Source organism: Panthera tigris, chromosome A1, assembly GCF_018350195.1.
Source record: "Panthera tigris isolate Pti1 chromosome A1, P.tigris_Pti1_mat1.1, whole genome shotgun sequence".
Taxonomy (NCBI): Eukaryota; Metazoa; Chordata; class Mammalia; order Carnivora; family Felidae; genus Panthera; species Panthera tigris.
Genome location: NC_056660.1, coordinates 231219198 through 231246880, shown reverse-complemented (window position 1 = coordinate 231246880; position 27683 = coordinate 231219198). Strand labels below are relative to the sequence as shown.

Sequence of the window (27683 nt, the reverse complement as noted above, 5' to 3'; positions counted from 1 at the left end):
TGGCCAACAGTCATGGTATAAGAGAAAACACCTTCAGCAGAGAAAACACTGTTAACTTTCTTAACCCAAATTAAGGGTGACAACTTTGTGAACTTGTGAAGCAGTTTTGAAATTGCCTTAAAACACACACACACACAATGTTCTAGGTGGTTCTCACTCCACTCACTGTATCTGTGCCAGCTGCCACGAGCCTGATTTTCCTGTACCTTGGACTTGCCTGAAAGGGGTCAGTAACAAAACTCTAACTTCTATAGACAGCACATCAGCATCCCTACTACAGACCAGACACTAAGGTGTTTCACGGAAGATGTAAAATTAAGGTGATGTCAGTTTCTGGAAGGCTGAGACCAGATTAACCTGAACTCTGAGCACACTTCTGCCCCTGTTCCGGTGCTGCATGCCGTACCCAGTGGGGGCAGACATGACACCCGACTAGGATGTGCTCCTTGGTCGTTTTCTATTCCTGAGTTCAAAGAGACAGTTAAGAATGATTTTCTTCAGAGTGTAGCCAGTCAGTCCTCTACTTTGAATTGGAACCAACAATATCCAGATGGGAGGACAAATCACCATCTTAAACAAGGCACTGGCAACTTTGTATATAGAAAATGAAACTCTCTGCACTTAGGGAGGATGGCTAACAACGCTCTCTTCTTAGCGACATGACAGAAGGACTGTTTGGATTTTCCAGAATCCAGATTGGGCTCCCAGCCTGTATTTGTCTAGCATTTGAACCACCGTTCACCTAACATTTGGGCCACTTGGCCTTTCAACCAAAGCTCAAAAATAATAGGGTCGTGGTCAAACTACTGCCCTCAGATTTCTTACTAAATATGAAGCGACGGAGTGGGTGGTATTGCCAGCCCAACATGGTGGTTTAAGAAACGCCACAGCGTGGTTTTCTCCCTCTCCTTTGTTCCTTTCAGGTTTTTAAATGCCCTTGACTAGTTATCCTCATCATGTCAATACAGTAAAACCTGTTTGCTTGAACAAAAATGGATTCTGACTCTGGTCATGGGTAATAAGCTTGATTGCTTTCTGTGGCAGAACTAATACGATCTTTTGCAAATACTATGAGACAGCTTCCGCTAGGAAATGAACATGCTGTCAGGCTCTGCTTTTGGTTTTGATGATGTTCTAAGTCCCTGTGCGGCATAAGCTATATATTCAAGAGAAAACAATCCCTGTTCCTGATGCTTTCGTAATATAGACCAAATTTTTGATAATGTGACATATGGCATATGACATATGAAAAAACTTTGATTCATCTACTTTCCAAAACATGTATAACCCACCCTTAATATAGTCCATAAAAAAGGAGTATAGAATAGTCATTACAGAAATTCCTGCCAATAATTCAACAATGCATCTTGTTCATTACTTGTCAGTTTCCAAAAGAGAAAAGCAAGGATTCCAACAAGGTATTTCCCTGTGTTTTATCAGGCTATCAAAACAGATAACATGAATACCTCGAGTCGGCATTTGTAGAGTTGCAAAGCATCTTTAAATCAGTTCTTATTAATGACCTCAATAGGGGAGAGCAGCCGAAATAAATTCCATCATGGCTCCTGGCCTCCAAATCTTTTCTCTCACACGGGGATACACCATGCAATGACTGGCATTTCTTTTTGTGCATTTCTCAGGCCAAAGTGACTGTTACTTTATGTTCTTCCATTTCATTCCCATTGAGAGAAGCAAGGGCTCAGAATGGCTTTCTAGTTTCTGATAATCGTAGGTAATCAAACTTGCAATATTGTGTCAACGTATTATCAACAGGTCAACAAGAATTATCATGACATAATGGAGACATTAGAAGGGATGGATGTATGGGGTAAGCCAACGCGGTCTGAGAATTCCACTTTGCCCCATCCTATCCTGGAAAGCACAGCAGAGAGTTTGCATATGAGTTGATTCAAGGTAATCATTTTAGTCCCCGCCTTCATGAACATTGATTATTGGAGCTGGAGGCTTAGGGACAATCCTGTTCTGTGGAGCAGGGCTGCTTTGAGGCAGAAGCAGTTCACTGGATCCACCGCTGGTACCTGCTGCCCCTGGGGAGGTGCCCCAGAGCCCTCTTTTGAGACAGAAATGCGAAATTTGGAGTTGCCCCCAAATGCCACACAAGAAAACTCCACTGGAGTTTAAAAGACTTCCTGCCAGAGGTGGTGTGACAGTGCTGGGGAAATGTTCACGGTTTATTCGGAGAGCAAGTAATTATCATAGAGAAGCATAAAGATATGTGTGAATTCAAGGACTAGCAAGGAAAGCTGCACTTTGTGCATCAAACAGGTATTTGGACAACATGACTAGCTGAGTGCAGACTCCTACAGACTTCAAATAAAATCTCTGATCTTCAGTTTCACCCGCGTGTACCCCGGCAGGTGGCCCTGGGACGCGGCATCCCCTGTTGGGACTCTGTCACAGCTTGGAAGACTCTGCCCAGCCAGTGCCACCGCAGCCTGGGGTGCAAATGCGCACCCTCCTGGGCCGGGGGCCCCCACGGCCTCACCCTTGTGCGGACAGAGCAGGACACGAGGGCGCCCGGGGCGGAACCCCCTGCGGTCTGCGCAGTGGATCCCCCCAGGGTCCTGGCTTCAGACCCACAGAGCCGGCGGGTCCGGGCTCCCCACCCGGGACATCCCTCCCACTCGGCCCGGAGCCGCCGGGTCCCCATCTTCCCACACCCCCCTACTTCCCGCCCTTTCCCACCTCCTCTTCTCTTTGGCATCGGCCCGCGAGGCAGTGGGGCCAGACCCCGGTCCCCCCGGGCACGTGGGCGGCCCCTTCCCGGGGACCGGGCTCCCCCCAGAGCAGGGACACCCCAGTGCCCCCGCCAGCCCCTGCACCTGCCCTGCACACGAGGCAGCGCCGGGGGTGAGCAGGCTCGGGGCATCCCTGGAGGAGGGGGTTCAGGGGACCCCACGGAAACGGGTCCCCGGCAAGGGGGGCAAACGTGCGGGGCAGCGCCCAGTCTGGTGACCGCGGGGCCTCCGTGGGACAGAGCCCACCCGGCCCCACACTCCTCCGAAGTCCCAGTCCTGTGGCTCAGGGTGACACAGCCCGGGGCTCCTCACCTACACCGCCCCCCCCCCCCAACAGGAGGGGCCTGGGAAGGGCCCTGCTGTGCATCCTTCCTGTGGGAGGATGCAGCCCCCTGGTGACAGTCCCCTCTGGAGAAAGGACCCTGAGCAGCACCGCCCCTGGGACTCCCTTCCAAAGAATTTGAATGTGAGACTAAAAGCCAGTGTCCTAACGAAAACCAGCCAAACTTCAACCGTATCCAGAAATAATCCTAGAGATTAAACTGGGATTAGTGTCATTTGAGGTTAGGTTCAGAGGGGGTGCAGCTTTAAAATATTAGTCTCTATCTGTGCTGCTTGGAAGGAAAGAAGGAAGGAAGGAAGGAAGGAAGGAAGGAAGGAAGGAAGGAGGAAGGAAGGAAAGAAGGAAAAAAACAGAAGAAAGGAAAAGAAGGAAAAGAAAAAGACAGAAGGAAACGGTCATTCAGAAACTTACAACAGGACCCACAGAGAGGGGAATCCCACACTCAGCCCCCAGGGAGGCTCCTTAGGGAGGAGGTCCCAGGGGAAGTGGTAAACACCACTGTAAAAACCCACCTGGGCTCACGCAACACAGGAGGTGTGAGGGGAGGCACAGACACATGAAAGCTAGAAAAGCAAGTTACTCCATAGCTGATGACAATACTTCGACTATATTTGAAATTATTCTAAACCAATTGAAACTCTGTGAAATAAGGAGAATGCGAGAGAGACAGAGGAGAGAGACAGAGAGAAAGAGAAGCCAGAATAATCTGTCTTTGAGGGGAGTGTCCGGGAACAAAAATGAGGGCCTTTCTTTGCAGTGATAAATCCAGGATGTAGGCAATCGCCAACATGACAGTTCGGTGTGGAAGGTGGATGCTGTCACGGGCCACAGCATGACACTGACTGAAGTCCAGCCTCGACAGCATTGAGAAAGCATTTCCAATCAGGTCCACTGATGCTTTCTTGAAATTAGTATCCTCTTTCCTTAGGGAAATAAAATGACCTTTTAAGCTTAGAAAACACTCGGGGGAGGGATTCAAAAAACAACTATAACATGCTTCATAGTGAAGGCGTTTTTCTTATAGAAAAGTGATAACACCAGTTGAAAATCTAGCTCTGGAACAAAGAGGAAACCATTGGACTGAATTTCACCTCCTGAGTATGGACTTTGGCTCTGTGCGTCCAGACAGAGTCGTCTCAAACAGCAGACAACAATGCAGGAGAGGCCACATGAACTCCCCACCAGAAAGACCCAGAATACCATTCACTTGCAATCTACCAGGCCTCTCTGAGACCACCTGCCATTTAAAATTGAATTTTAGTACAGTAGCTTCTGGAAGCCTGGGTACATGGGAGTATTTTCAATGCAACAATATTCATTAGTAAACATGGGATTTTTTTCCCCCAACGCTTTCTGAGATTGTTTCTTTACATGGGGTAGGATAAAAACATGTGTGCTAATAAGTCTGTGTTCCTCAACGCCCGTGCTATACATCTTCGGAAACCGGAAGGTTCATTGAGCAAAAAGAACACATTTTACTGACCACTTAGGCATCAGATGAACACTTTCAATCTTGTTCTTACTTTCGAAGACTAGTCAGTCAACTGCCATGTATTATTTATCAGTTGCTTATGAGTAATTTATCCCGCCTTTTTTTTTTTTTTCCTTTCTGGAGATCTCTATGAATAGTATTATAACACTCTGAAATGCTTAGCAGTGATCAATGCTCAGAACCACAGGGATCATTAAAAACCTCACATCCCTGCTTTCTCAAGGTACATCTTGAAATGCTGTTGCCTCCATGCAGGGAGAAGCGGGAGGGGGCAGGTAGGAAGGCAACACTGAGACAGAAACCAAAGGCACCAGAACTGGACGTCTCCTCCTCACCTGACCCGGAGGCAGCAAATGACAGTTTGGGGGCACTTTGCTATTTACAGCGCGGGGGTGAAGAAAGCCAGCTTTACACATCAGTAATGCTCTGGGAAGGGGATGATGGCCATACATTAGTTCTATCGGAGATAGAAATTAGAAAGTTGTCTTTCGTTAAAGGTCAGTTCTTTCAATCCTTTCCATAACATGGAAGATTAAAAAAAAAAAAAAAAAGTCGGTTCCCATTACATTCCAGTATTTTTAATGCTTTCCCCCATTGGTGTCATGAATGTTTAAGATTTTTTCTTTGCGGGGACACAGAAGGTGTGGCGTCTATCCAAATGTTGAGCAAGTGCTGGTTTTACGGGTCGTCTCTTCAGGATGCTGCTATGGACTGGACAGGGGCGGGGCTTCCAGACCAACCGCATGGCAAGGAGCTCCCTGGAATGCTGTGAAATCCAGGAGGGAAACTATGGCTAGCCTCGTAGCATCGCACGGAACGCTGGACCCTTCCTTGTGTCTGTGGCTCTGGTCTGTGAGTGCGCCTCCACCAGGGATAACACAGTAACTGCATTAAGACCAGGGGAAGCGTGTGTCATACCTCACACCATCACCTCCGCAGATACAAGCCGGGGTGAATCCCTGCCCTTCCCCCAGGCAAGAACCGTTCCAAGTCCAAACACGCAAGTCGCTTCCACGGATTCCACAGGATTATTCAGGTTGGGAAGACAGGGGATCCAGGGTGCAGAACTCTATGGCCACATTCGTATTCTTCGTTTCATCAAATACTTACAGACCTAACACGCCTTATGGAGAATGGGGACTCTCGGCTGAAGTGTCTCTTTTGTTGGATTAAAACATCATAAAGATTTATGCCCCAGAGCAGGAAGACATTCCTATTTCTAAAGACTCCTTCCCATGTGGGTGGTACATTTAGTAAAAAACTCAAGAAAACAAGTGACTTGTTAGAAAAAAAATGGACTGGACACAGTAAAACAAAACAAAACAAAGCCTCACACCATGGCTCACTCAACAATGATCAAGCATTGAGACCAGATTTTCACGACATCATATTTAGATCTGTGTTGCTTTTAAGGATGTCTGTTTTTGGTAGCAATGGGAAACTCATGGCTTGAAATGCACTTGAAATGTATCCAAACTTCAACTCTGAAGTCTTGGAAACATGGGCAGTCATGGAGCACAGGCCTTGAGGAACTGGGGAATTACAAGAAGCCAAAAATATAACAACTATTAGTACTCGTCGTAATTGTTGAGATCTGTAAAGTAGGCATTAGAATAGGTTTTCCCAGTGAGATGCGGGTTGAAGTATTTGTTTCTTTCCTCTAGGATCAAGTTGTTTTTGTTAAATGCCTGTAAAAAGGAAAATGATTAAGGAAAAGATTTAAGAATACTCCATGGGCAGTATTTCATAAAAATAAAAAAGAATATAATGAGGGCACGATTATGCTGAATATGAACTCCCTGCTAAGGTTCCATTGTCTTAAAAGGTGTTTTCTCACTTATTTGCTTCCTCACGTTATTTGCCTTCCTGAAGACCTGCCTCGTAACTAGAATGAAGCTTGTGGTTTTTGATAAATAGATTTGGAGTATTCCAAACCTTCAAAAAACCTTAAACTCTAGTGACTTCAAATCAACACTTTGAATGTTGTGTAACTCTTTAAGCAGCATTCTAATTATCATGGATACGTAGGTGGAAAAGAGATTTCAAAGGAAATGCACGAAATTTCAAATGACTTCGTTGCTCGTCATTCTCTACACTTGTTGAGCACGAGACGAGGAAACAGCCATTCTGAGTCACCCTCTGGGCATTTGCCAGCACGACAACCCTGCTCAGACCCAGCCAGGGTCTGCACGCCTACAAGAGGACCAGAGCTCCTGCCATAAGTTCCTGCTTTGAGCTGAGCCTGCAAAAAGTCAGTGACGTCTGCCCCAACCACCTTGTGAGTAACAGGTGCCTGCTACCCTCTCTCTGTCTCCTGCTCACTGCTGACCTGGGACGGGGGACTGCCCTTCCCCAGGCTCCTGGGATGTGTAAGTAATAAACCATGGGACTTGACTTCTTTTGGGCGAGTGTATTGAAACTGTGCCTTCAGTCAAAACAAGCCTGGGGTTTCCACTTCCCCAAAGTGGGAGCTCGGATGCAGAGGGAGCTGCCTGCCGATCCCATGGGGGTGGCCCGTGCCTCCTCACTCCACAGGTCAGAGTACGCATATTCTTAATTTGACACACCAGCTATGGGCCCCCTAATACAGGGGCCCCCTGTAGCCGCTTCTGACACAGATGCCCTTCCTTATTAAGTCATTAAAGGCACCTATACTTCCAAAATGCTAAACTATGCCAGGTGGAGTGCAAATATTGAAAAAACTGAAATAAAGATGCAGGATGGTCGGCAGAGGCCAGCTGTCCAGGACTGGTCTGGGCAAGGTATCAGAAGAAAGTTCCAGAAGGACCCTTAGCGCTACCCTGCTGCCCTCGCAGAAATGAAATTTCTTATTATCTCGAGTGGCTACTGGATCTTAAGTGAGAACAGAAGACCAGCTGAATTACCTTGAGACACTTGGAGTGACACACAAGTTGATAGGTTGGAATCACATTTAGAGGAGCCCCTCTCTGGGGTTCTGAAGGCTTGTTTGGAAGGTTCTGGCTCATAAAAGGAGCTCATGTTCCTTCTCATACCCCGGGATCTCCGCTCTGAGACATTGTGAGGGGCGTGTTAGGAGTGCCTGGTGCTTCATTCCCCAGCCCTAGCACGTGATTACTACAAGGTGCTGAAGGGTTCTGGATCCTGGGGGTAAGCAAGGCCCATGGGTAAAAGTCAGCTGGCTCTGTCTGTGTCCAAGTGCCAGAGAAGGGGGCCTCGTGGTAGGAGGGAAATAAGAGAGGGCACTGTGGATCCCAGGACACAAGCCCTTTCAATCACCTGAAGGTGTAAGTGCTGAAGATGTTCCATATTCCCACATGGGAAGGAAGTCAAAGGAATTTCAAAGGAAATCATAGCAGAGAAAGAGTCTCCACGTGCTCCCTAAAAATGCTCAGGGGAACCACCAACTTAAGAGGAATATCAAAATGAGAATTTCGTTCCTTCACATGGGTGGTAGGGCACATTGGGTGAAGTAGACAAGAGTCCTTGATGTCCTTCCAGTTATACCCCCGACCTCCTGTATGTTATCTCATTTAAACCGTGCAACAAAGATATGACAGTACATATTGCTATACCCATTTTAAAGACGAAGAAACTGAGATTCAAAGAAGTAACTAATTTGTATTCCAAAACCTGATGCACGATGCCTCAAAAAAAGACCACATTTATTTTGTCAGGCACTAGTCAAGACATAGGAGAAAATGGAGGCTCGGTGACTGTGAATGACTAGCATTAAGTTTACTCAGTTGGTGACTCATGAACTCAGCTCTTTCCGGTCCAAAGCGGATACCCTTTCCACTCTTTCTTCCTTCCTTAGAACTGGCCTCTATTTCTGGGTGGATCACTGAATTAATCACCCGCTGGGAAAATCTAACAGAACACTTCACCCCACACCAGCCACATAGCACTTTTGCAGCATGCAAAGCTGAAGAGACTTCATTATGCATACAAATTATTTGAAGATAATTTTTATAATAATGTGACAGTTTTTCTCAGGATCCCATCTGGGCGATTCCAGCAATGAACCTGTATATCGGATTACCCAACCCCGGTCCTCATTACCACTGTCTGGCAAGTACAGGTCCTCGGCCTGGAGCTCTTCTCTTTGACAAGACCTCTCTTTGAACATGGAAGGCACAGTGGAGGCAGAACTGGACAGTGGCCAATGACTCAGTATTTTCCAGCATTTTATTTGTTGCCGCTTCTGTGTCCTGTTTCTAACCCACTTCCCCATATAAGATGCCACCTTTTCTTGCAGGCAAAGGAAAGCTGAAAAGGCAGCTCATCATAAAGCACACCTATTACCTTACCCTCCCCTCCTTCACTCAAGCCACCGCCCCCGGGGTGCTGCTTGGCCATCTGTCTGCCGATCCCTTACCTTGATGGCTTCCACCGAGTCGTACTTGTCCAGTTTGTTAATATGGTTAGTTATGCTGGTGTTGAGAGGGGCGGGAGCAACAGGGTGGATGACGGTGGCGTCGTGGGACTGCTGCTGGTACCGCTGGCAGTAGGTGTAGACGAGTAGCGTAAGGAGGCAGCCCAAGATGGAGCTGCTCAGCCCCACGGCAATCATGTGGAACATGTTGAACTCTGGGAAGACAGCATCAGAAGTGACGCTACTTTGGAAAAGAACACGCTACTCAACAGCTCAACGCACTCGGATGAGGACAGAAAAGCAAAATGAAAGGCCCCTGACCAATTCCAAACTTCAAGAAATCACAGGACCTTCCTTTGAAATGTCACGGCCACCAAGACACTTCCCCCCAGGAAGTACAGCTTATTTTGCGTTAATGCTCTTATGGATTACAATCGGGTTTTTGGACATCACCTGAATACACTAGCAGAAGCATTTTTTTTTTTAAAGGCTTGTACAAGTCTGCTTGTCTGTTTCAAGTGTGGCATGATTTCTGGTCTATGGGGTTACTTGAGAACATGTTTTCCATGCTCCTTAACCGGTGGAGGATCCCTGCCTACGGCCTGGCTGTGTCCCACGAACAAAGTGAGAAAGCATTTACTGCTTCCAATTACTGCTCAAAATTACAGTATTTTGGAGACCCTGTAAAGAAAATGGTTTACACCAAGGAAATAAAGGATTTGTGCCAAAGGAATAAAATATGATCTTTTGATGGTCATGAAATAGCCCTCTTTTACATATTTTTGTTTGTGTTAAGTAGCATCTTTGGGTTATTTTCCTTGAGTTATAAATGTAAGATGTAGAAAAAATGAGTGGACGTGGATTTCTGTCTCTAATACGTGATTGGCTCGAGGGACATCAAGGTAACATAATTAAGACCTTCGTAATGTCTGAGAAACAACCAAAAGAAATTACAGATGTTCATCATGTCTTGATAAAACGCGGTACAAAAAAAGTTTCAAGACTTTCAGGGAATAAAGACATTTGAGTAATGCTCATGAAGCTGGACTTAGTGAAAATCAGGTGAAGGACAACACAACCTTAGTTTTTCTATGCTGTGTTGGCTCTATGTGGCCAACCTGTTGCCTGTGGGTTATTGGTCTCTGTCACCTGCACAGGGCACATCCCTAGGACTGCCTTTCAGCCACGGTGTCCCCCCATCCACCACCAGGGGGCGCAGTGTCACCCACGCTCTTCCCAGATCTGTCCATCCTGCACCCAAATAGAACCATGAGAATGCCTGCTAGGCACACTGCAGACACCAGGTGAGTCCCAGGGTGATAGCAAGAGGCCCCCAGGCTCTCAGGGAGAGAAGACCTGCAAGTTTGTCCCCTGCACCCAGGCCCTGGGGTGTATGTCCCTCAACTACCCTGGCTCCTCCCTGAGGACTTTCAGAGTCACATTCACCTCAGCTGGGTCCACTCACTGAGGTGCCCTCACTGTCCCCACATCCTGACGTCTCCCTCTAGGCTGTGCCCTTTGCTGCTCCCAGATGCTGCATTCTGGGGACCCCTGAGAGAGGGAGCTGCCTGCCCAAGTGAGCACAGAGCCTGGGTTCGCTGCGAGCCACAACCCACTCTCTCCTACCTGAATCCTAATGCAGGTGTCCAGTGTCTTGGGCACCAGGACCTGGATAATCCAGGCGGAAGTTACTAGAATATTCTACAAGTATCATCTACTCCCCAACACCCACCTGTTTTTCACTTTTTGATTCTTTGGTCAGTGGTTTAACAAAATGGAAGCAATTCATAAATCCCTGGCCTTTCCCGATTTTGTCTGGAGCCTCTAGAACTGGACACCCCCAACCTGGGAAGGGTGGACAGAGCATCCGGGGAGCTTTCCACCACCAACCGCCCGAAATGTCTACTATAACGTTGAGGCTGTGCTCAAGGTAAGCAAGAGCGGATCTCACATACGTTGCCATTGTTTTATGCTTTAGCCAATTGGACTCCCCAGGGTCAATGCCACCTACCGATAAAAGTACTGTCTGCTGCACTGATAACAGTTTATTGTAACATATGAAAGATGTATGATGCTTTCCGTATGCAGATGCTTTGTCATCAGTCCAATGAATCATGCTTGCAGGTGCCTGGGGAGGGCTGGGGCCAGCTGACATCTTTATGAGGATTATATAGTCTTTGTGTCTCGTGCAACTAAAAATAGCTAAATTGAAATTTTTCAATAGGCCTGTGCTTTTCCGCATTGGGAAAAATAGTGCCTATTAAATCTCTTTTGAATTTGCTTAGCGTGGCTCTTTCCTTTGAATATGTTTTTTCCTGTTGTTTTTGGTCAGTAGTGTTGGAATAGAAACCCACTACCCAGTTGGCTCAACTGGCTGCTTTTCTGTACAAAATTTGATGGATTTTCCTTCAAATGGAAAAAAGACATCTATGTTGCCTCCTGAAACATCCCGAAACATTTTGCTAAGTAATTCCTTTTACCTCTCAGCCCTACACTCAGATCCATACAACCTCTTACTTGCCTAACCTGGTGGGTCAATGTTAGCAGCCTAAAGATCTAAAAACTCAGTTCTGAATATTATAAGATCTCTGTGACTTAATCAACCGCATGTCAAGGTTTGATCTTGGGTTGGGGAGCCAGTTCGCCCAGCTGACCCAGACACACAGAAGCAGCATTTTAGGATTGGGAGTGGGCTTTGCATCATGTTCTCCCAAGTGCTCAAGGCCCTTGAAGGTCTCCTGTATCCTAACCCAGAGAGGGCTGGTCAGGGAAAATGGTTTCTAAACCTGTGGCAGGCGTGGAGGGCCAGTCAACTCTGCAGAGGCAACTTCTGGTTGACTCCAGGTTCTGCCTTGGCCTTCCCAGAGGACAAGAATACTCCTCAAGAATTCTGGTTCACGGAATCTTGACCTACGCTGCCTCTGAGGGCAGCAGGCGCCCCCAGGCTCCGGGTCCAGAGTGTCCAAGAGTATTTGGAGCTGCTGTGGCTCCAGCCCCTGGACACAATCCTCCCAGACACTCACTGCCAGATTACTCTTCCTGTGGCGCTCTGGCCTTAAAGCTCACACTCAGATCCCACTGCCTGGGTCCACACTCCGGCTCCGTTGCTGACTTCCTGGTGACCTTCACCCGTGGCCTCCTCTCTCTGACTCTCAGCAACCCTAATGCAGACGACAGTGCCTAGCTGCTATCCCTTTCCTAGAATTTGCAAAACCCAAATCTCTGGAACCTGATTTTTCCCCGCTCAGCTGGCAGCAAAGCATGACTTGACCTGACCCAGTCTGCTGCAGAATGGACTAGAGCTGCAGGGGGGAGTGTTAGCATTTTCATTTTGCGCGCATCTCACAACAGCATCATTAAAGAGACTGGTTACAGAATGTGGCCCCGGGCACTGCAGCGTGTTATGTAACAGACATTGTGTGCCCTGTATTACCCATCTGAAATCTGGTGAAGGCTGGATTCCGAAACCCTTTCCTATCTGCGAAGGTTTACATTAAGGAACTGTGGGCTGTGGCACCTCCATGAACACTCTCTTTGAGGATCAAATGGGACGCTTCTTGCCACTTAATTCAGTGACATGTAGTGACTGATCTTACAGCTATGATTATTTTTATGGGAGCTGGTATGTATTTATCTTCCAGCTGGATCAGTCTGTGAACCCACTGAACTCGTGTAGGTCAGACACCAGACCCTGCATTTCTCAGGCACTGGGGTCTTTTATGATGCGACTGTTGGTTCCAGAAGGGCTGGGGCTATCTGTGTCTCCATGATAAACTCGATGTCCCTCACAAAACTCCAAGAGTGGGTGGTCAGCAAAGATTATTGAATGAACAGATTGACAGCTACCTAAACAGAAAAACTGCGATGGTGGACTCTTAATTAACGTAGCTAATCACAGTAAGTACATTCCTAAAACACACCCACGAAGCTCCTGATTCCATTATGAGCACAGAGACGAAAGCCTGTGGCTGAGCTGTCTGGGAGTCCCCTGATGGAATGGATTCTGGAAGGAATGGGTATTTGTAGGTCGCCAGCCACATGTATGAATATGCCATCTCGGTGTGGATATCGGGTCGGTTTAGCAAAGGTGGACGGACAGAGGGTGGGCTTTGATCAATGGACCGTCAACCCATCCTGCTCAGACAAGATAAACATAGACAGTAAAGTCTAAATTTATCATGAACTGGAACAAGAGATTGTGATTTATATCATTTGGGTCTGCAGAAAGTTTAAAAAATACCTCTAGAGGTGTAGGTATAACCTTACGCCCCATTATAATTTTGTCGCTCCAGCGGCCTGGAGGTTTGAAGCTGGCTGCCATGGATTTGTGATGATCCCAGCCTAGCTACTGCACCTGAGAACCACTGATCTAGATGTCAAATATTGACTATTTGTAGTTACACTACCAAAGTGGAAGGGGTTTGGATCAAGAGTTTCTCCAGTCTGTTTTTCTTGGCCCAAACATCATATGAAACGTATGGGAAGAGAAATGATTAGAAAAGAACGGAAATCAACGAAACACTAGTTTAAAAAAAAAGTTAAAAAACATTAGTTAAAAAGAGGAACTTACCCCCACACCTTTTCTCTTCTACACTACTGGATCTCGCCACAGATACTTCTGGAAAAAATTAAATCATGACGTTGGGTGTTGGGAAGGAAGCAAACATCAATGGTTCATTTACAAAATATCTAATGATTTCGAGTTTTATGTGAGTCCAAGTTCCAAAAGCTTGACTAATTGTTAAAAAAAACAAATCACACGTGTTTCTTTGTTCTAACCAACCTGAGCTGTACTTGGTCAAGGTCATCTAGAGGGGGAACGAGTGAGATTCGTTACCACAGAAAGAAAAGGCTATGGTCCTTTGGCTCGAAACCAAGGCACTAACTTCGAAATAAAGCCAAGTATGTGCTGGTTTTCCGCTACCATATATTCTGCCAGCTGTGAACCCCACAGCGTCTGCCTCGGTCTTCCCACCTCCGATCTCTGGTTGCATCAAAGCCAGTGTTGTCAAATTCCCTGCAGAGGGGGGGACTGATCCACTGGAGCTCGAAGAAAATTGCCACGACAAATAAAGTCCCCATTCAGAGCTCACTCATGCTCTTTGCCATGACACATACAAATACACAAATAAGATGCCAATGAGGGAACAGATCCCAAAAACGTTTTAACCCACAAGGATCAAGGATCAAACACCATGTCAGAAGACCGGAGACGTGATTCTTTCCTGGAGCGAGAATTTTTCTCTGCGTAACAAGAATTAGCAACGTGTCTCTGGTTAAGAAGGAAAATGACACAATGCTTTCAGTTCTATACCATACATGATGGAAGTGCCATACAAGACTAACATTAGTAATTTTCTGTAACATATGATTACCTTTTTCCGTAACTGGAAGAAAACAAGGTAGTTACCTATTATTATCTTGAAACAGGTTGCTCTCTGCTTGTTTGGTCTACATCAGTCCTCAGGCCCACAGTGGACATGTACAAAATGACTTACAAGTATCTAACACCGTGCTTACAGTGAACATGCGACAGATGATTTGTTACCATCGATAAGTAAACACCAATTTCACATGGAAAAGCCTACTGGCAAAGGGCCAGCTAATCTCTTCTCCAAGATGAGCCCCCTGGTACATTTCCATTTTCCCAACTATATCAAAGTTGCAAAAGAACTGTCCCCTTTTCTCTGTACAAACACCTGCACACAACATGACAGAAGCATTTAACCTGTTAAAATACCAAAATAATCTATTTTAATTTTTTTGAGCAGAATCTTCTCGCTGTGTTATAGTCAGTAAATTGTAAAAGACACTGTGCTAAAAAAAAAAAAAAATCTTAAAACTCATGGCTGAAATGCAACCCACCGTTATCTGTAAATCTATCGTCTAATTACCTTGAAAGGACAAGAATTGATAGGATCATCTCTGTTTCACCAAAAGTGACCTCCAAGGACAGCTAACACTCCCACCTATGACTCATCTCCTCTCTAAACAATGGAAATGACTTTGTTCACCCCGATAAGCATCTCTGCTCTTACCTGGGATGAAATTGGAATCAAACTCACACGGCCGGCTCTCCGTGGTGTTTCCAGAACACTGGCTGCCCACAGGGAACAGAAGGATGCACTGGCGGGCACGGATCTGGACTCCAGACACGTCACACTCAGACCAGTCTGACCACTCCGACCAGCTCTCTGCAATGACCAGAAGGGGACGGGACAACACTGCCCACTGAGATCGATCGACCTGGAAGCACCACAGGTCACATACGTTACATTAAATTTTCATACTACAATTTTAACGGGTCTGGGTATAAATAAGATGGACAGGTAGCCTCTGGCCGCTCCAGTAGATAAATTACACACGGGCACGGGTAAAAGAGCTGGTATGCCTTTGATCAAAAATCAAATGTGCTTAAAACGCATTTTCTAGAACCCATGTTATTTTACTGCTTTCAACTCATTGTACTAGACACTCAGTAAGCTAATTCGTGAGGTCCAGCAGTGTAGACATGGGCAGTGGTCGGGGGAGAGAAATCAGCAGTGAGGACACCATTTTCCACCTGGCAATGCTCCCCAATGAAGGCCAGCCCTCAAAGGTTTTCCCGCAAAATTCCTACAGGCCTCAGAGCTCGAGCAAGAGAAATGACAATGTGTGAATGAGAAAGCCCTGGTTGCTGAAAGGGGTGTCGAACACTTTCGCTTCTGTTACAAAAACAACTGTGCAGAGTCAATATACCAAAGTCAGGCTGTACTTGAGGAAGAATTTATTTTATCCCGTGTTTACCGTTGCCTATGTGCGTAAGATCGGTGCACGAGTCTTGAGTTAAGGCCCCAAGCTGAGTGATAAAAGGTCACTTCACCCCGAAGTGGAAAATTTGCTAGGATTTGTTAAATTCGCCCAGGCTTACGGATGTGTGAAAAGAGAGAGCAACCCTTATATTTTAAGTAAGGGGTTTAAAAAAAAATAAATAAAAAAGAACTCTCCGTATTTTTTGAAACTATTAAACACATTAAAAAGACATGTTTCTATGCGGGTTGCTTTTTTCTTCTTTTTAGATTTAAGCATCATCTTTGCGTTACAGGGGAAGTTTGGAAATCAGACGTGTGCCTTGACTCACTGTAAAGACATGACATTTTTCCTCAAAAATGTGTCAAGCGCCAGGTTTGAGGATGACTGAGAATCTGGTTTCTAGGCCCTGTTCTGTATAAATGGAACCTTCCAGAAAGATCTGGAGGAGCAAGTTAAAAACAAAAAAATGATGAGCACTTCAATGTCAAAGTTAGACTCAGAAGAGGGCGCCTCATTCATTCCTAGCGGGCCCTGTTGGGTGGGGAGGCTGTTACAGTGCACCCGCTGGGCACCTGTGCTAGCCAGCCTCGGAGCTTGCCCATCCCCTGCCCCCAGACCTGAGGCTGAGTCCTTCCAAGGGCTCTCCTTGCTCCCCACTCTGATTTTCAGATCCCACTACCAGGTTAAACCTTCTACTGAGACATTGTGATAACGAGTTTCTGTTACTCGTTGTGACACTCTTGACGTGGTGGCAGCTATTTTAATGCACAACAGTGGGATACAGTCAAGGATAACTGTGAGGGATGAGGTGCTCCTCTCTTTCAGGATTTGCTGTCGTGGGCTACCATCAATTTCACCGTTTCTACATCAATCAAGGGAAGAGGCGAGTCTGCCCAGAATCGCGCAAGCCTCCTGGCTGCTCACCGGGGCAGGGCTGCGTGTTGCAGAGAGCTTCCTCCGTATGTAGCCCCAGGCAGATGTCTCCTCCGTAGGCTGGGGCCGGGTTTGTGCACGAGCGGGTCCTCATGTAGTGTCCACCGCCACAGGTCGCCGAGCATTTTGACCAGGGAGACCAGCAAGACCACACGCCATCCACTGGGAAGGGACACAAAGGCATATGACTTCTGAACTCCTAATGTGACCAGCCTGATGCGGCCGCAGATAGAACGTGCATCGTGGGAGGACACCTGCACACGCCCCTGACCGCTCCCAGGGCTGTCTGGCCTCTTCCTCCTGGTGGCGAAACCAGTTTTGTGTATTTCTCCCTCTGCTTTCTCGGTTCCTCTCACTTGCTCTTTCAGGAAATGTTTCCAAGCATATAACAAGCAAGCACGAAGATAGCCGAGGAATGCTATGTACCCATAACAAAGTCCCAGTTCTGGGAAGGACCATTAACCACATTCCGTGGTCATTACTGGGAAGGCCAGGGAGCGCTCACCTTTGCTAACCACAGAGTGGAACTGCAGCCAAGGATCAGCAGTTGTGGACACAGGCTTCCTTACTAATTGCATTACGATGTGCTCCACGAGAGCGGGATAGAAAAGAGCTAACGGGTCCTGGCAGGAACTGTGAAGGATGCTTCTAGATGGGGGCATCAAACAACCCAACTAAGCATAAACCACCCTGCCTTGGAAGTGCACTGACAGGAGACCAAAGACAGGAATCCCCAAGATCTGCGGCCAGACTTCAGGATGCTAATGCAGGTGAGTTTTACACTAAGGGCGTGAGGCATAACTGGTTCCATGACTGCTGGTGACCCAGAGCATGACTCCCGTTCTCCCCAGGCCGGGCCCCTGATACCTGCCCACGGGCCTCCTGAACGCTGGGATCAGCGGCCCACCTGGCTCTGGGATCTCACGCTTGCCTCGAGTTAGCTGAAGTTGCTAAAACAGACACCTCATCTGGCTTCGGTCTCTGCTACTGTCATATCTGACCCGAGACACAGAATCCGAAGGAGGCTCCAGGCTCTGAGCTGTCGGCACAGAGCCCGACGCGGGGGGCTTGAACCCACAGACCGTGAGATCGTGACCTGAGCTGCAGCCGGATGCTTAACCCACTGAGCCACCCAGGCCCACCCCCCTCATTTTTACAATGAAAAAAACCAAAAGACAAAAAAACACAAAACCATTTCAAACCAATTTTAAAACGAGTCTGTGACCTAACTGGGAACTTTGAGACTCAAAAGTCTATACATTTTACTTAATAGGCAGTAAGTTAGATTAGAGCCTAAGGGGGAACCCGTCAGATATATGTCACAGGCTGTGACACCAGCAAAAGGAGGCAGTCAGATGTTTGCCTATTTCAAAAATCCTCTCCCACATCCAATCTTACTGGGAGGATGCTTGCTGGCTGTTTTTCCTGGAGCTGAAGTTTGGTCTCTACCACATATACTTGCACACCCCCAAAAAGGGTGCCCATAAGTCGTAGTGCCTTAGAATGACAGGTGTCAAAGGTGTCAGAGTGTACACAGGAAAGTCTGGGGCTCAGAAGGGTCTACTGACTTGTTCTAGACGGTTCCAGAGCCCAATTTAGAACCAACCACGTGATCTGAGGATTCTTCACTTAAACAAAAAATTAATGTTTATTTATTTTTGAAAGAAAGAAAGAGGCGGTGGGGGGGGGGGGGGGGGGGAAGGGCAGAGAGAGAGAGACCTAGAATCCGAAGAAGGCTCCAGGCTCTGAGCTGTCGGCACAGAGCCTGACATGGGCTCAAACTCATGAACTGTGAGATCATGACCTGAGTCAAAGTCGGACGCTTAACCGACTGAGCCACCCAGGCGCCCCTTGTGGCTAATGATAGACCTGCTGACCAATGGCCAACATCACTCATTATCGGGGAAATGCCAATTCAAAACCACCATAAGGCATCCCCCCACCCCTGCCAGGATGGAGATTATAAAAAGAATGACAGACAGATAATAACGTTGGTGAGGATGTGGCGAAACTGGAACCCTTGCACGCTGCCGGTGCAAATGAAACCTGGGGCGGCCGCTGGGGAAAGCACTACGGAGGTTCCTCAAAAAATGAAAACCAGAGCTACTGTGTGATCCAGCAGTCCCGCTTCTGGGTATAGATATCCGAAAGAACTGAAATCAAGATTTCTAAAAGACACCTCCATTCCTATGTCCACTGCACCATCGTTCACAGACGCCAACACTATGTGCCTGTGTGGCACCGCGTCTGTAGTTAACGGTACCGTCTGGTGTTGTCCGAACAGTACCGTAGTAACAGTATCGTCTTTTAATAAAGGTTTGTTAAGTCTTTGTTATCTCACGTGGGTGGCTCTCACGTTAAATATTCTTACTCAAACACAAAAAAGGGTAAACACTTTAAAAAACAAACCAAACATCGAGTGCTTTCCTTCACAATCATTCTATGATCACGCAGGATCTAACGGTCACACACAGCAGGGAGCCAATAAGCTCCTATGTACAACCCACCTTGCGGTCTTTCAAACTGTTCGCTCCTATCCACATTTCAACCAGTACGCTAAGTATCATCTCATCTCGTCTAATAAAGGCTGCCCGCCCCCGCCCCCCACACCGACTGTCCGGTGGGGATCGTGAAAAACATCCCCCGGCCCAGGACTGTCGGTTGTTTGACAGAGAGAGTGTCATTCTCGCTCAAAATGTGAGCAGTTTGGGGGCACATTAGTAACCGAACCCAGTTGCGAAACGTTCCCACTTGTCAGTTTAAACCACTAGATCACATCGTACCTCTACCAATTGCCACGGCAATTGCTTTGCTCCAAGGGATATTGAAGAGTTGGGGAAATAGATGCTCTCTGTACAAAAGGAAATCAAAGGACAATTCCAGCCACTTCATTCCATCAGGTAGTGGCCCTGGTCTGTAATTGTCCGATGCCCCCAGACCGATTCTACCCTGCTCCTCGCCCCCCACCACGTCATCCTCGTGCTTACGTTTCAAATCTCAACCTTCCTCTGGGGGCAGTGACACTGGGGAGAAGGGGGATGGTGCTTTACACCGGGTGAAAAATGACATTGAGTATGGAAATGCCATTTCACATTCGGAAGGCTAACGTGTTTCCAAAACAGAAATAACAGCCTATTAAAAAGCTCCATGACGTAGCCTTCACTGCCAGGGAGCATGCAGAACCTGGTCGGAAAACAGGAACTTGGAAGCCAAGAAAACCATACAAATGTAGACTCCGTGCTGAGCTGGGCTGAGCACATGAAATCTTCCTTTTCCGCTACATAAACTAGGCTGGACTAACAAAATAACTACACGAGCGGAAATAATAACTCGCTCAGTATTGCCCCCCCTGTCCTCACCGCCAGCCTTGGTGGGGGGGGTTGTATTCTAGAAATGTGGGACTGAAATGCAGAAGGGTTAGGGCGCAGAGGGAACGCGTGGGGAGCAGGCCTGGCAGGCTGAGCCCAGGACTCGGCACAGTGTGGGGTTTCACGTAACTTCTGTCCCGTCGCTAAAACTCCTGCGGGAATCTCCTCCTGGCCGAGAAAGACCAGCTCGTAGGAAGATCGGACAAATATACGAAAGCTCAGATCCCAGGTTTTTTGCAAGGAGCAAAGCAATCAATTGTAGGGAATTATTTTTGAGCCAACGGAATGTATGGATTAGGTCAACTTCATAGAAGAAGATGCCAATTCGTGTTGGCATCTACCTACTACAGTAACAGAAGAATGGTGGCCACGGGAAGTACAGTTACTAGTGATCTAAAGAGCAAAGCAAAATGGAATGATTAACGTCTGAGTGTCAGGCATCCTATGTGCTGTCAGAGATACAAAGCCCGACATTTACAGTTCTCCAGGACGTGGGCGTGTTTGACGTGGATTCCCCAGCGTCCGGAGGCCTGGGCCACACAGGCCGTCACTGTAGGACAGCTGTGCTCTAGACTCCTCCAAGGACCCCTGGGCAGAAGTTTCCTGCAACGGCTGCCCCTACTCCAATCCTCAGTGCTCCTTCTGGACAGAAGCTATGTCTCATGAGCCATTTTTGTCGCCTGTGGTTTATAGAACAAAGCATGGACTCAAGGAATTCACTAAGAGAAAGGCAGAGTGTTCTAAGCTCATCACAGGTGTCTAACATGTTATCTATAGAACATACATCTGCCCCAACTCATCCCACTCAGGATCCTCCTCCCTCATACTTAAGGTTTTCATAAATATACACAGAATCTTATTTTAATTTGAATAGTACTTAGTAACAAGGAACTACCTGTTGATTCTACCTTTGTAGGTCAAGATCTGGAATCCTCAGTTCTGAGATAAACGTGGATTGACAAAGGGAGTGAAGAAAGACCAAGCTACCGCGCAGTGTTGCAGGAAAATTACATAGGTGAAGTTACTACCAGACCAACCCACAGGAGGGGAGAAAGGATCATTTCAACACGATCACGACTTTACAACCTTATTGCAGTTTAGTATACAAATTGGAATTGGAGATCAAATTTTTCATTGACTGATTTAAAGGATTTTCCATTCATCTAGCCTTTGATTTTCAAATTTCATCATAATGAACAAACTTGTTTTTAAATAAGACACAGTGTCCATTTGTAGCTGTTCTTTATGGGCCCAATAGGACTAAGGATGAGTAAATTCACAGGGAGGAGAGTATCCTAAATGGGGTAAAAAATAGCCCTATTGCTGGATTTGCAGCTTGGCACCCACATCTCTGATTGCTTCCAATCCCCCCTTGCCAAGTTACATCCCGTCGTGTGTTCAGGAATTTTCTAGAAGGTGGGAGAGAGGATAGACATTTACCCAACTCAGTCGCCTGAACTTGCTCATTCCCAAGTGGAAAGTGATGGGGACCCGTCTGAATATTTCCACAACCCTCTGGAATGTTGGCTTTCAGAAAGAAAATGAGGACGGAGCTATTTCAAGACATTAGGGTTATGTGCATATGATACTGGCTTGGCCATCAAATCAACTGAAATACAAATAGCCCCCGAGTCATGTTAAGGGATGTGTCTGAGATGGGCTTGAGCCTTACATGCAAGGACCAGAGCGGCATTCAAATATTTGGAGGAGACTTGAAGCTCGTTGACAGTGATGAGGACTCATGTCTGGATCCTGGGGAGGCGTGGGTGGATGGAGGGATCCTGACATTCCCCTGCCGCCCTCCCTGTTCAGTTTATAACACGTATCCTAATCTGATGATGTCACCAACAAACTGTCTCCCAGCTCCAGGGAGGAATCTTACTCTCCCTGCTGGGGCTGTGGGAAAGAACTGGCTTTGTGACCTTTCCCACCCCCTCAACATCATTTGGTTGGGAGAACTGAGTGGCTGAAGGGAAAAGTCCCCTGAGGCTGGAGAAATACAGGAAGAGACAGCCTAAAAGGGGCTGAGCAGCCCTAGGAACAAGGGCATGATTGGGATTCTCAGCTACAAAGCTGAGAGCTATGTTATTTTCAGTTTAATGTACATTTATTCATCCAGCCATCCAGCCATCCAACTATTTATTCATCTACCAATCCACCCATCACCCATTCATCCCCCACCTATCCATCCATCCCTCATCTACCCATTATTCATCTGTCCATCCATCCACTTATCTATCCATCAATTCACTCACCACCCATCCACCAATTCACCTAGCACCCATCCATCATCTATCTATCCATCCATCTATTCGTCCACCACCCATCCATCTATTATCCATTCACCCATCTATTCATCTACCAATCCACCCATCACCCATTCATCCCCCACCTATCCATCCATCCATCCATCCATCAAATATCCAATTCGTCTGTTCATCCATCCACCTATCCATCCATCCCTCATCTACCCATTATTCATGTCCATCCATCCACTTATCCATCCATCCACCAATTCACCCAGCACCCATCCATCTATTATCCACTCACCATCTATTCATCTACCAATCCACCCATCATCCATTCATCCCCCACCTATCCATCCATCCATCAAATATCCAATTCATCTGTCCATCCATCTACCTATCTATCCATCCACCAATTCACCCAGCACCCATCCGTCATCTATCCATCCACCTTTCGTCCATTCACCCATCCAACAAATGTTCACTGAGGTCTGCTGCAAGAGAGTTTCTTGCTTAAGGAACTAAGAAACTTATTTGTACCCACTGAAAAAGATGCTATGCTTGCACGCTTCTGTATCTTTAAAATCACTGTACCTGGTGTTTGGAATCACCCTCCCTGACTCACCATCCCTGCTTGTCTATTTGGTCAACTCCTGTCTGTCCCTCAGGACCCAGTTCAGGGGCCACCTGATCGGGGTAGCTGCCATAATTCCAGCTCAATGGGTCCTCGGCTGATATAGTCACTACATCTGGTCATCAGCCCAATAGCCAGTGACCATCCTGGGTTGACATCGTTCCCAGGATGCGCCTCCTCACCGAACTCTAGGTTCTTTTCTGCCCGGGACCATATCACCATGCCCACGTATTCCCTGTGAATGGTGCACAGTGGGCTATCCAGAAATGTTTGCTGACAGAATTGAAGCAAAGAAGGAAGGGAGGGAGCTCAAGTAACCACGGGCTTGTTTTCTCATGGTTCCGTGAATGATCACTGAGAGCTCTTTCGTGGGTGCCAGGCTGATGCTGGGAGCCGGGGACACTGCAGGGAGTGGGTCCGTCATAGAATTCTCGGCTGTCCTGGAGCCTTCACTCGACAGAGCCAAAGACAACACGCACAGCCGTCAACAGGGTTCGGGTGGCCGTGCGGCATCGATGGCAGACTCTGACCACGGGAGCATCAGGTGGAAGCGAGTCAGGTGCCAGAGCCACATCCAGAGCTGTGGCAGTGGGGACACAGAGAGACTGGAGCGCTGACTAGGACAGACGGTGCACACAGCGTCCTGTCCTGGAGGAAGGAGGCTCTTCAGGCTCATTTATTAACCCTGTGATTTTCTGGGAGTTCGTGAAATGAGACACCAGGTCTCAGGACACCGACAACACAGCTTCCGTCAGCCTCCAGGGGAGAAGAGTGTGTGTTTAGAGGACTGAACTCAGCACAGAGTGGAGGCCTGCTGACTGACTGATTTGGCTGGTTTGGCTGGCACCTGGCGGGTCATTCTCGACACCTGTCATTCTGGAAGGGGAGCCTGTGGTATGGGGGGGAGGGCGGTCCCGGGACGGCTGGGCCTATCAGTTTGGGAGGAGGTCAACCTCCCAGCTTCAAGGACACAACACATCTCTCCAGGCCATGACGGCAGGGCCGACTTCTCCATCAGGCATGATGCCTAGGGCCCAGGATTTTTATAGGGATTCACAAGAATGTTGTAGTTGCTTTTAAAATCAGGAGACATAGGGGCGCCTGGGTGGCTCGGTTAAGCATCCAACTTTTGGCTTCGGCTCAGGTCATGATCTCATGGTCAGCTCTGCACTGACAGCTCGGGGCCTGCTTAGGATTCCCTCTTCCTCTCTCTCTGCCCCTCCCACACTCATTCTTTCTCTGTCTCAAAATAAATAAACATTTAAAAATATCAGAAGAAATAAATGAATATAATCCAGCCTAGGTTATATGTGTCTTTACACCGATGCAGTTAGAAAATATAGTCTGTGAGTCTTTACATACATATAATCTCAAGCCTAAGGCTGGGGAAGCTAAACGAGCCTCCCTAAATCAGAAGGTCTTCTAAGGCCCTTGATTTTTCAGAAGTTTTCCAGATTACTCAATCCACTCACCTGGGCAGGGCAGAATGTTGCATTCCTGGTATTCCAGGGAGGGGCCCAGGCAAGGCAAGCCCCCATACTTGGGCTCGGGGTTGTTGCAAACCCGCTTCCGGTTCCGGATGCCCCTGCTGCAGTCGCGGCTGCACTGTGACCACGACGTCCAGGCCGACCACGCCCCATTGACGGTGTGGGCGGAGTATCTCCCGGCACGCAGGAAATCGCCAGAAAGGCCTGCCAAGGAAATGGCCCAAGTGTGATTCTATTAGAAGTCCTTAGAGGAAACACAGTGCAAACCTTCACTCTGCCTCGGCTGCCTGCTTCGTTTCTAGAACTACACTCTCAACATCGGTTGAATACTTCTGATGCTTCAAAAACCAAACAACTGGCGGCGAATGATAATCTCCAATCGCTGAAGCTTCTTTCTCTGCGTTTGCTATTGCATAGGATGCAGCTGAGGACTAGGTTTGTAAATGTGGTAACTTCCTTGGGTTTGTAGGTCACTTATTTTCCTGAGAAACTTCTTACAAAGAAAACACAACTTTCTCCCTTCCCTTGGGAATCCTGCAACAAAACCGGGCTGTCCAGGACCAGGCCATGCTCACCATTGGGGACATCCGTCTGGACAAACGGAAGCATGATTCAGACATTTTTCTAAACCCGTTCCTCTATCCGTGAGCCTTTCCAAAGTGAATTAATGCTGGTGAAAGTCTCGGAAATAATTCAGAGTTAACTGCTTCGGAATCACAGGCCAGGGCGACAGGTGTCTGTCCAAGAACCAGGCAAGGGGTGGAGCGCCTGACCCGGAACTGAACACACCTGTGAATGAACTTGCCCAGTGGCACCCGCTCCCAAGAAGTTCACAGCACACTTACCAACAGGTGTGTTTTCCCAGGTACACATGCGGCGGTAAGAGCACAGCAGCGAGGAAATGTCTTGTTAAGAACAGGCTCTGCCTATGTACTGGGGTCCGGTCTGCTCTGAGCATTCTACACTTGGGAAGCCATTTAATTAGCCACAGTCAACATTCCTGCTTGCTTTGGTGAAAATGGCTGCTCGCTTACAATATTACAGATATTCAGTAATTCTCTCAAATGCTGGCGATGTGATGCGGGTTTTAACAAAAAACTCTGAGGATGCCACGCAGTTCCCGGGAGGTGTGACAAGGCAAATACACTCACAGCCCTGTTGCTAAGCTCCTCTGTTGTTAAAAACTCTGGCTCAGAAACCTAGGAAGGATGCTCTTTTGAGAAAATGGATTAGAAATGTCTTTCTGTAATGAACCGGTACTCTGTGCTTAATCAATACAGAAACAACAATGCACAGGCAAACCTCATTTTGGGCAATCAGAGGCAAAGAAGCCCGATTCTATATTTTCAAGATGTCCATACCAAAACGTGTGGATGGTCATTAGAACCAGAAGCCCCTAAGACACAAGGCAGAGGAAGTACATTTTAAGGCTTGCTCAAGATATACTTTTGGAGGAAATATGGGATATTTTTTATAAATGTGTATCAAACTTGTTCTTAGTTTATATTACTATCATTGAAAACAAATATCAGCTATGGTTTTATATGCATCTGAGAATGAAAGGGTTAAAAAAATGTATGTTCAGAAAAGACAATGACATTCCTGTAGGGACACACTGCTATTCACTGTCTTTTTTTTACTTAGATGAAATAAGAAATAAGAAAATTCACTGCCTGCTCTGAAATGAGAAAATAAGTGGATGACTCAGAGACAGCGTTGCCAGATTTTGCAAATAAAATAGAAGAACCCCTGTTAAATCCAAGTTTCAGATGAATTTGGATATTCAAATTTTAGCAATATTTTAGGGTAAGTATGTCCCAAATATTGCATGGGTCATACTTATCCAGAAAAGATTCATGGGGCATACTCATATTTTTAAAAATTCTGAAAAATATCTGAAATTCATCTTTAACTGGGGATTTTGTATTTTATGTCACAATGCCAACATGACATCACAGGATGATCCCTTGTGGAATGCAGATCTTTCAAATGGGTCCTCAGTTTTCTCTTGATATTCTATCATATATCTTTTCTTCTTACAGCAGGGTTTTACACAATTAATAAGAGTGAATATCATTTTGTTTGATTTTCTACATGTATGGGTGTTTGCTTTATGTAAATTGTAGACTTATTCACACAACATTTTTCACTAAAGCAGACTTTTTTTTTTTTTTTTCAAGAAACAATGAACAGGCTTATATTTAGTTGGTGAACTACAGTGAGCAGGATGGTTTGAGGTCAGGAAATAGTTAATGTCAGAACGTACAATTAGGTGTGGCTCTCAATGGCAACTGCCAAGCCTCCAGTCATGAAGGCTGGCAGATCCAAGATGCCCCTGCTGTTCAGAGGCTCCTGGAGGAGACGGGGACATTTGTGGCCAGTGTGCCACCAGTGGTCCTCACGTGGAGCCACTCCGGAGCCATTTCCCTCTGGTCATGAAGGAGGACGTTTATCACACCCCCATGAATTTATCCCATCCATGTCAGTCCAACATGGCGACTGCCTCAGTGGTTCATCAAGGCCACCCACCCTGGGTCTAAGGATCCTTCTCTAAAAGTGTCACTGACGGTGACTATGCTTTCTATGTTACACTCATGTTGGGAGAATGATGTGGAATCATAAACACAAAAGTGCTGAAAAATGTTCCAGGTGCACGACATTACTATCACCGTCCTCATCACATCATGTTCTGAGAACCATCTGTGAACACCTATTTCCTTTCTAGAATTGGACAAATTTGTGAAAGTAGATGAGAAAGACAGAAGTGATGAATAAGGAAGCGGAAATGAAGCTCTTTGGGAAGGCCAGGCTCACCCCCTTTCCTGCAGTGGAGACAGCTGAGCTCCAGGGGGAGCAAGTGAGTTGTCAGAGGAGAGTAGCCCACTGAGCAGCGGGGCCAGGCGGAGGGTGCATCTTGTGGTCTCTCTTAGAGCTTTCCCTTCTGCTATTAATATGGTATTGAAGGGATTAAAAGGGCAGAGCAATTTCAGAGACTATTAAAGGATCCCCACAGGCCGAACTTTTTCGCAGAAAGATCCTTCTATAGACAGAAACACAGAGATGGTCTTTCTTTGTCTTTGTCCAGTTTGGGGATAATCAAAGGAAAAGCTTATCTGCAGCTTACATTTTAGTGCCAGAAGATTCATGGAAGACGACTGAGCCTTCCTTGATATATTTTCTGATATTAAATAAATCCCCCCCCCCGAAACTCTTCTGGATGTATTAAGAAGGCAGTGTTATTTTGAGGGCTGAGTTCACAGGACCACCTCAGTATA

At 46.9% G+C, this 27683-nt stretch overlaps 1 protein-coding gene across 4 annotated transcripts in view; it reads right to left on the bottom strand.

The window, feature by feature from the left end:
- Positions 1-3426: 3426 nt before the first annotated feature.
- SEMA5A (semaphorin 5A) overlaps positions 3427-27683 on the bottom strand; it is a 473593-nt gene continuing 449336 nt past the window's right edge. For 3 of the 4 annotated variants that reach the window (XM_042997660.1, XM_042997671.1, XM_042997662.1), the window contains 6 exons: positions 24394-24612; positions 16665-16835; positions 14987-15142; positions 13519-13566; positions 8952-9163; positions 3427-6282 (listed from right to left, as the gene is read on the bottom strand). In XM_042997660.1, the coding sequence (XP_042853594.1) occupies positions 6163-6282; positions 8952-9163; positions 13519-13566; positions 14987-15142; positions 16665-16835; positions 24394-24612 (926 nt within the window). In that variant the 3' untranslated portion in view covers positions 3427-6162. The remainder of the gene's footprint in view (positions 6283-8951; positions 9164-13518; positions 13567-14986; positions 15143-16664; positions 16836-24393; positions 24613-27683) is intronic. The other variant, XM_042997674.1, reaches the window with a different exon arrangement.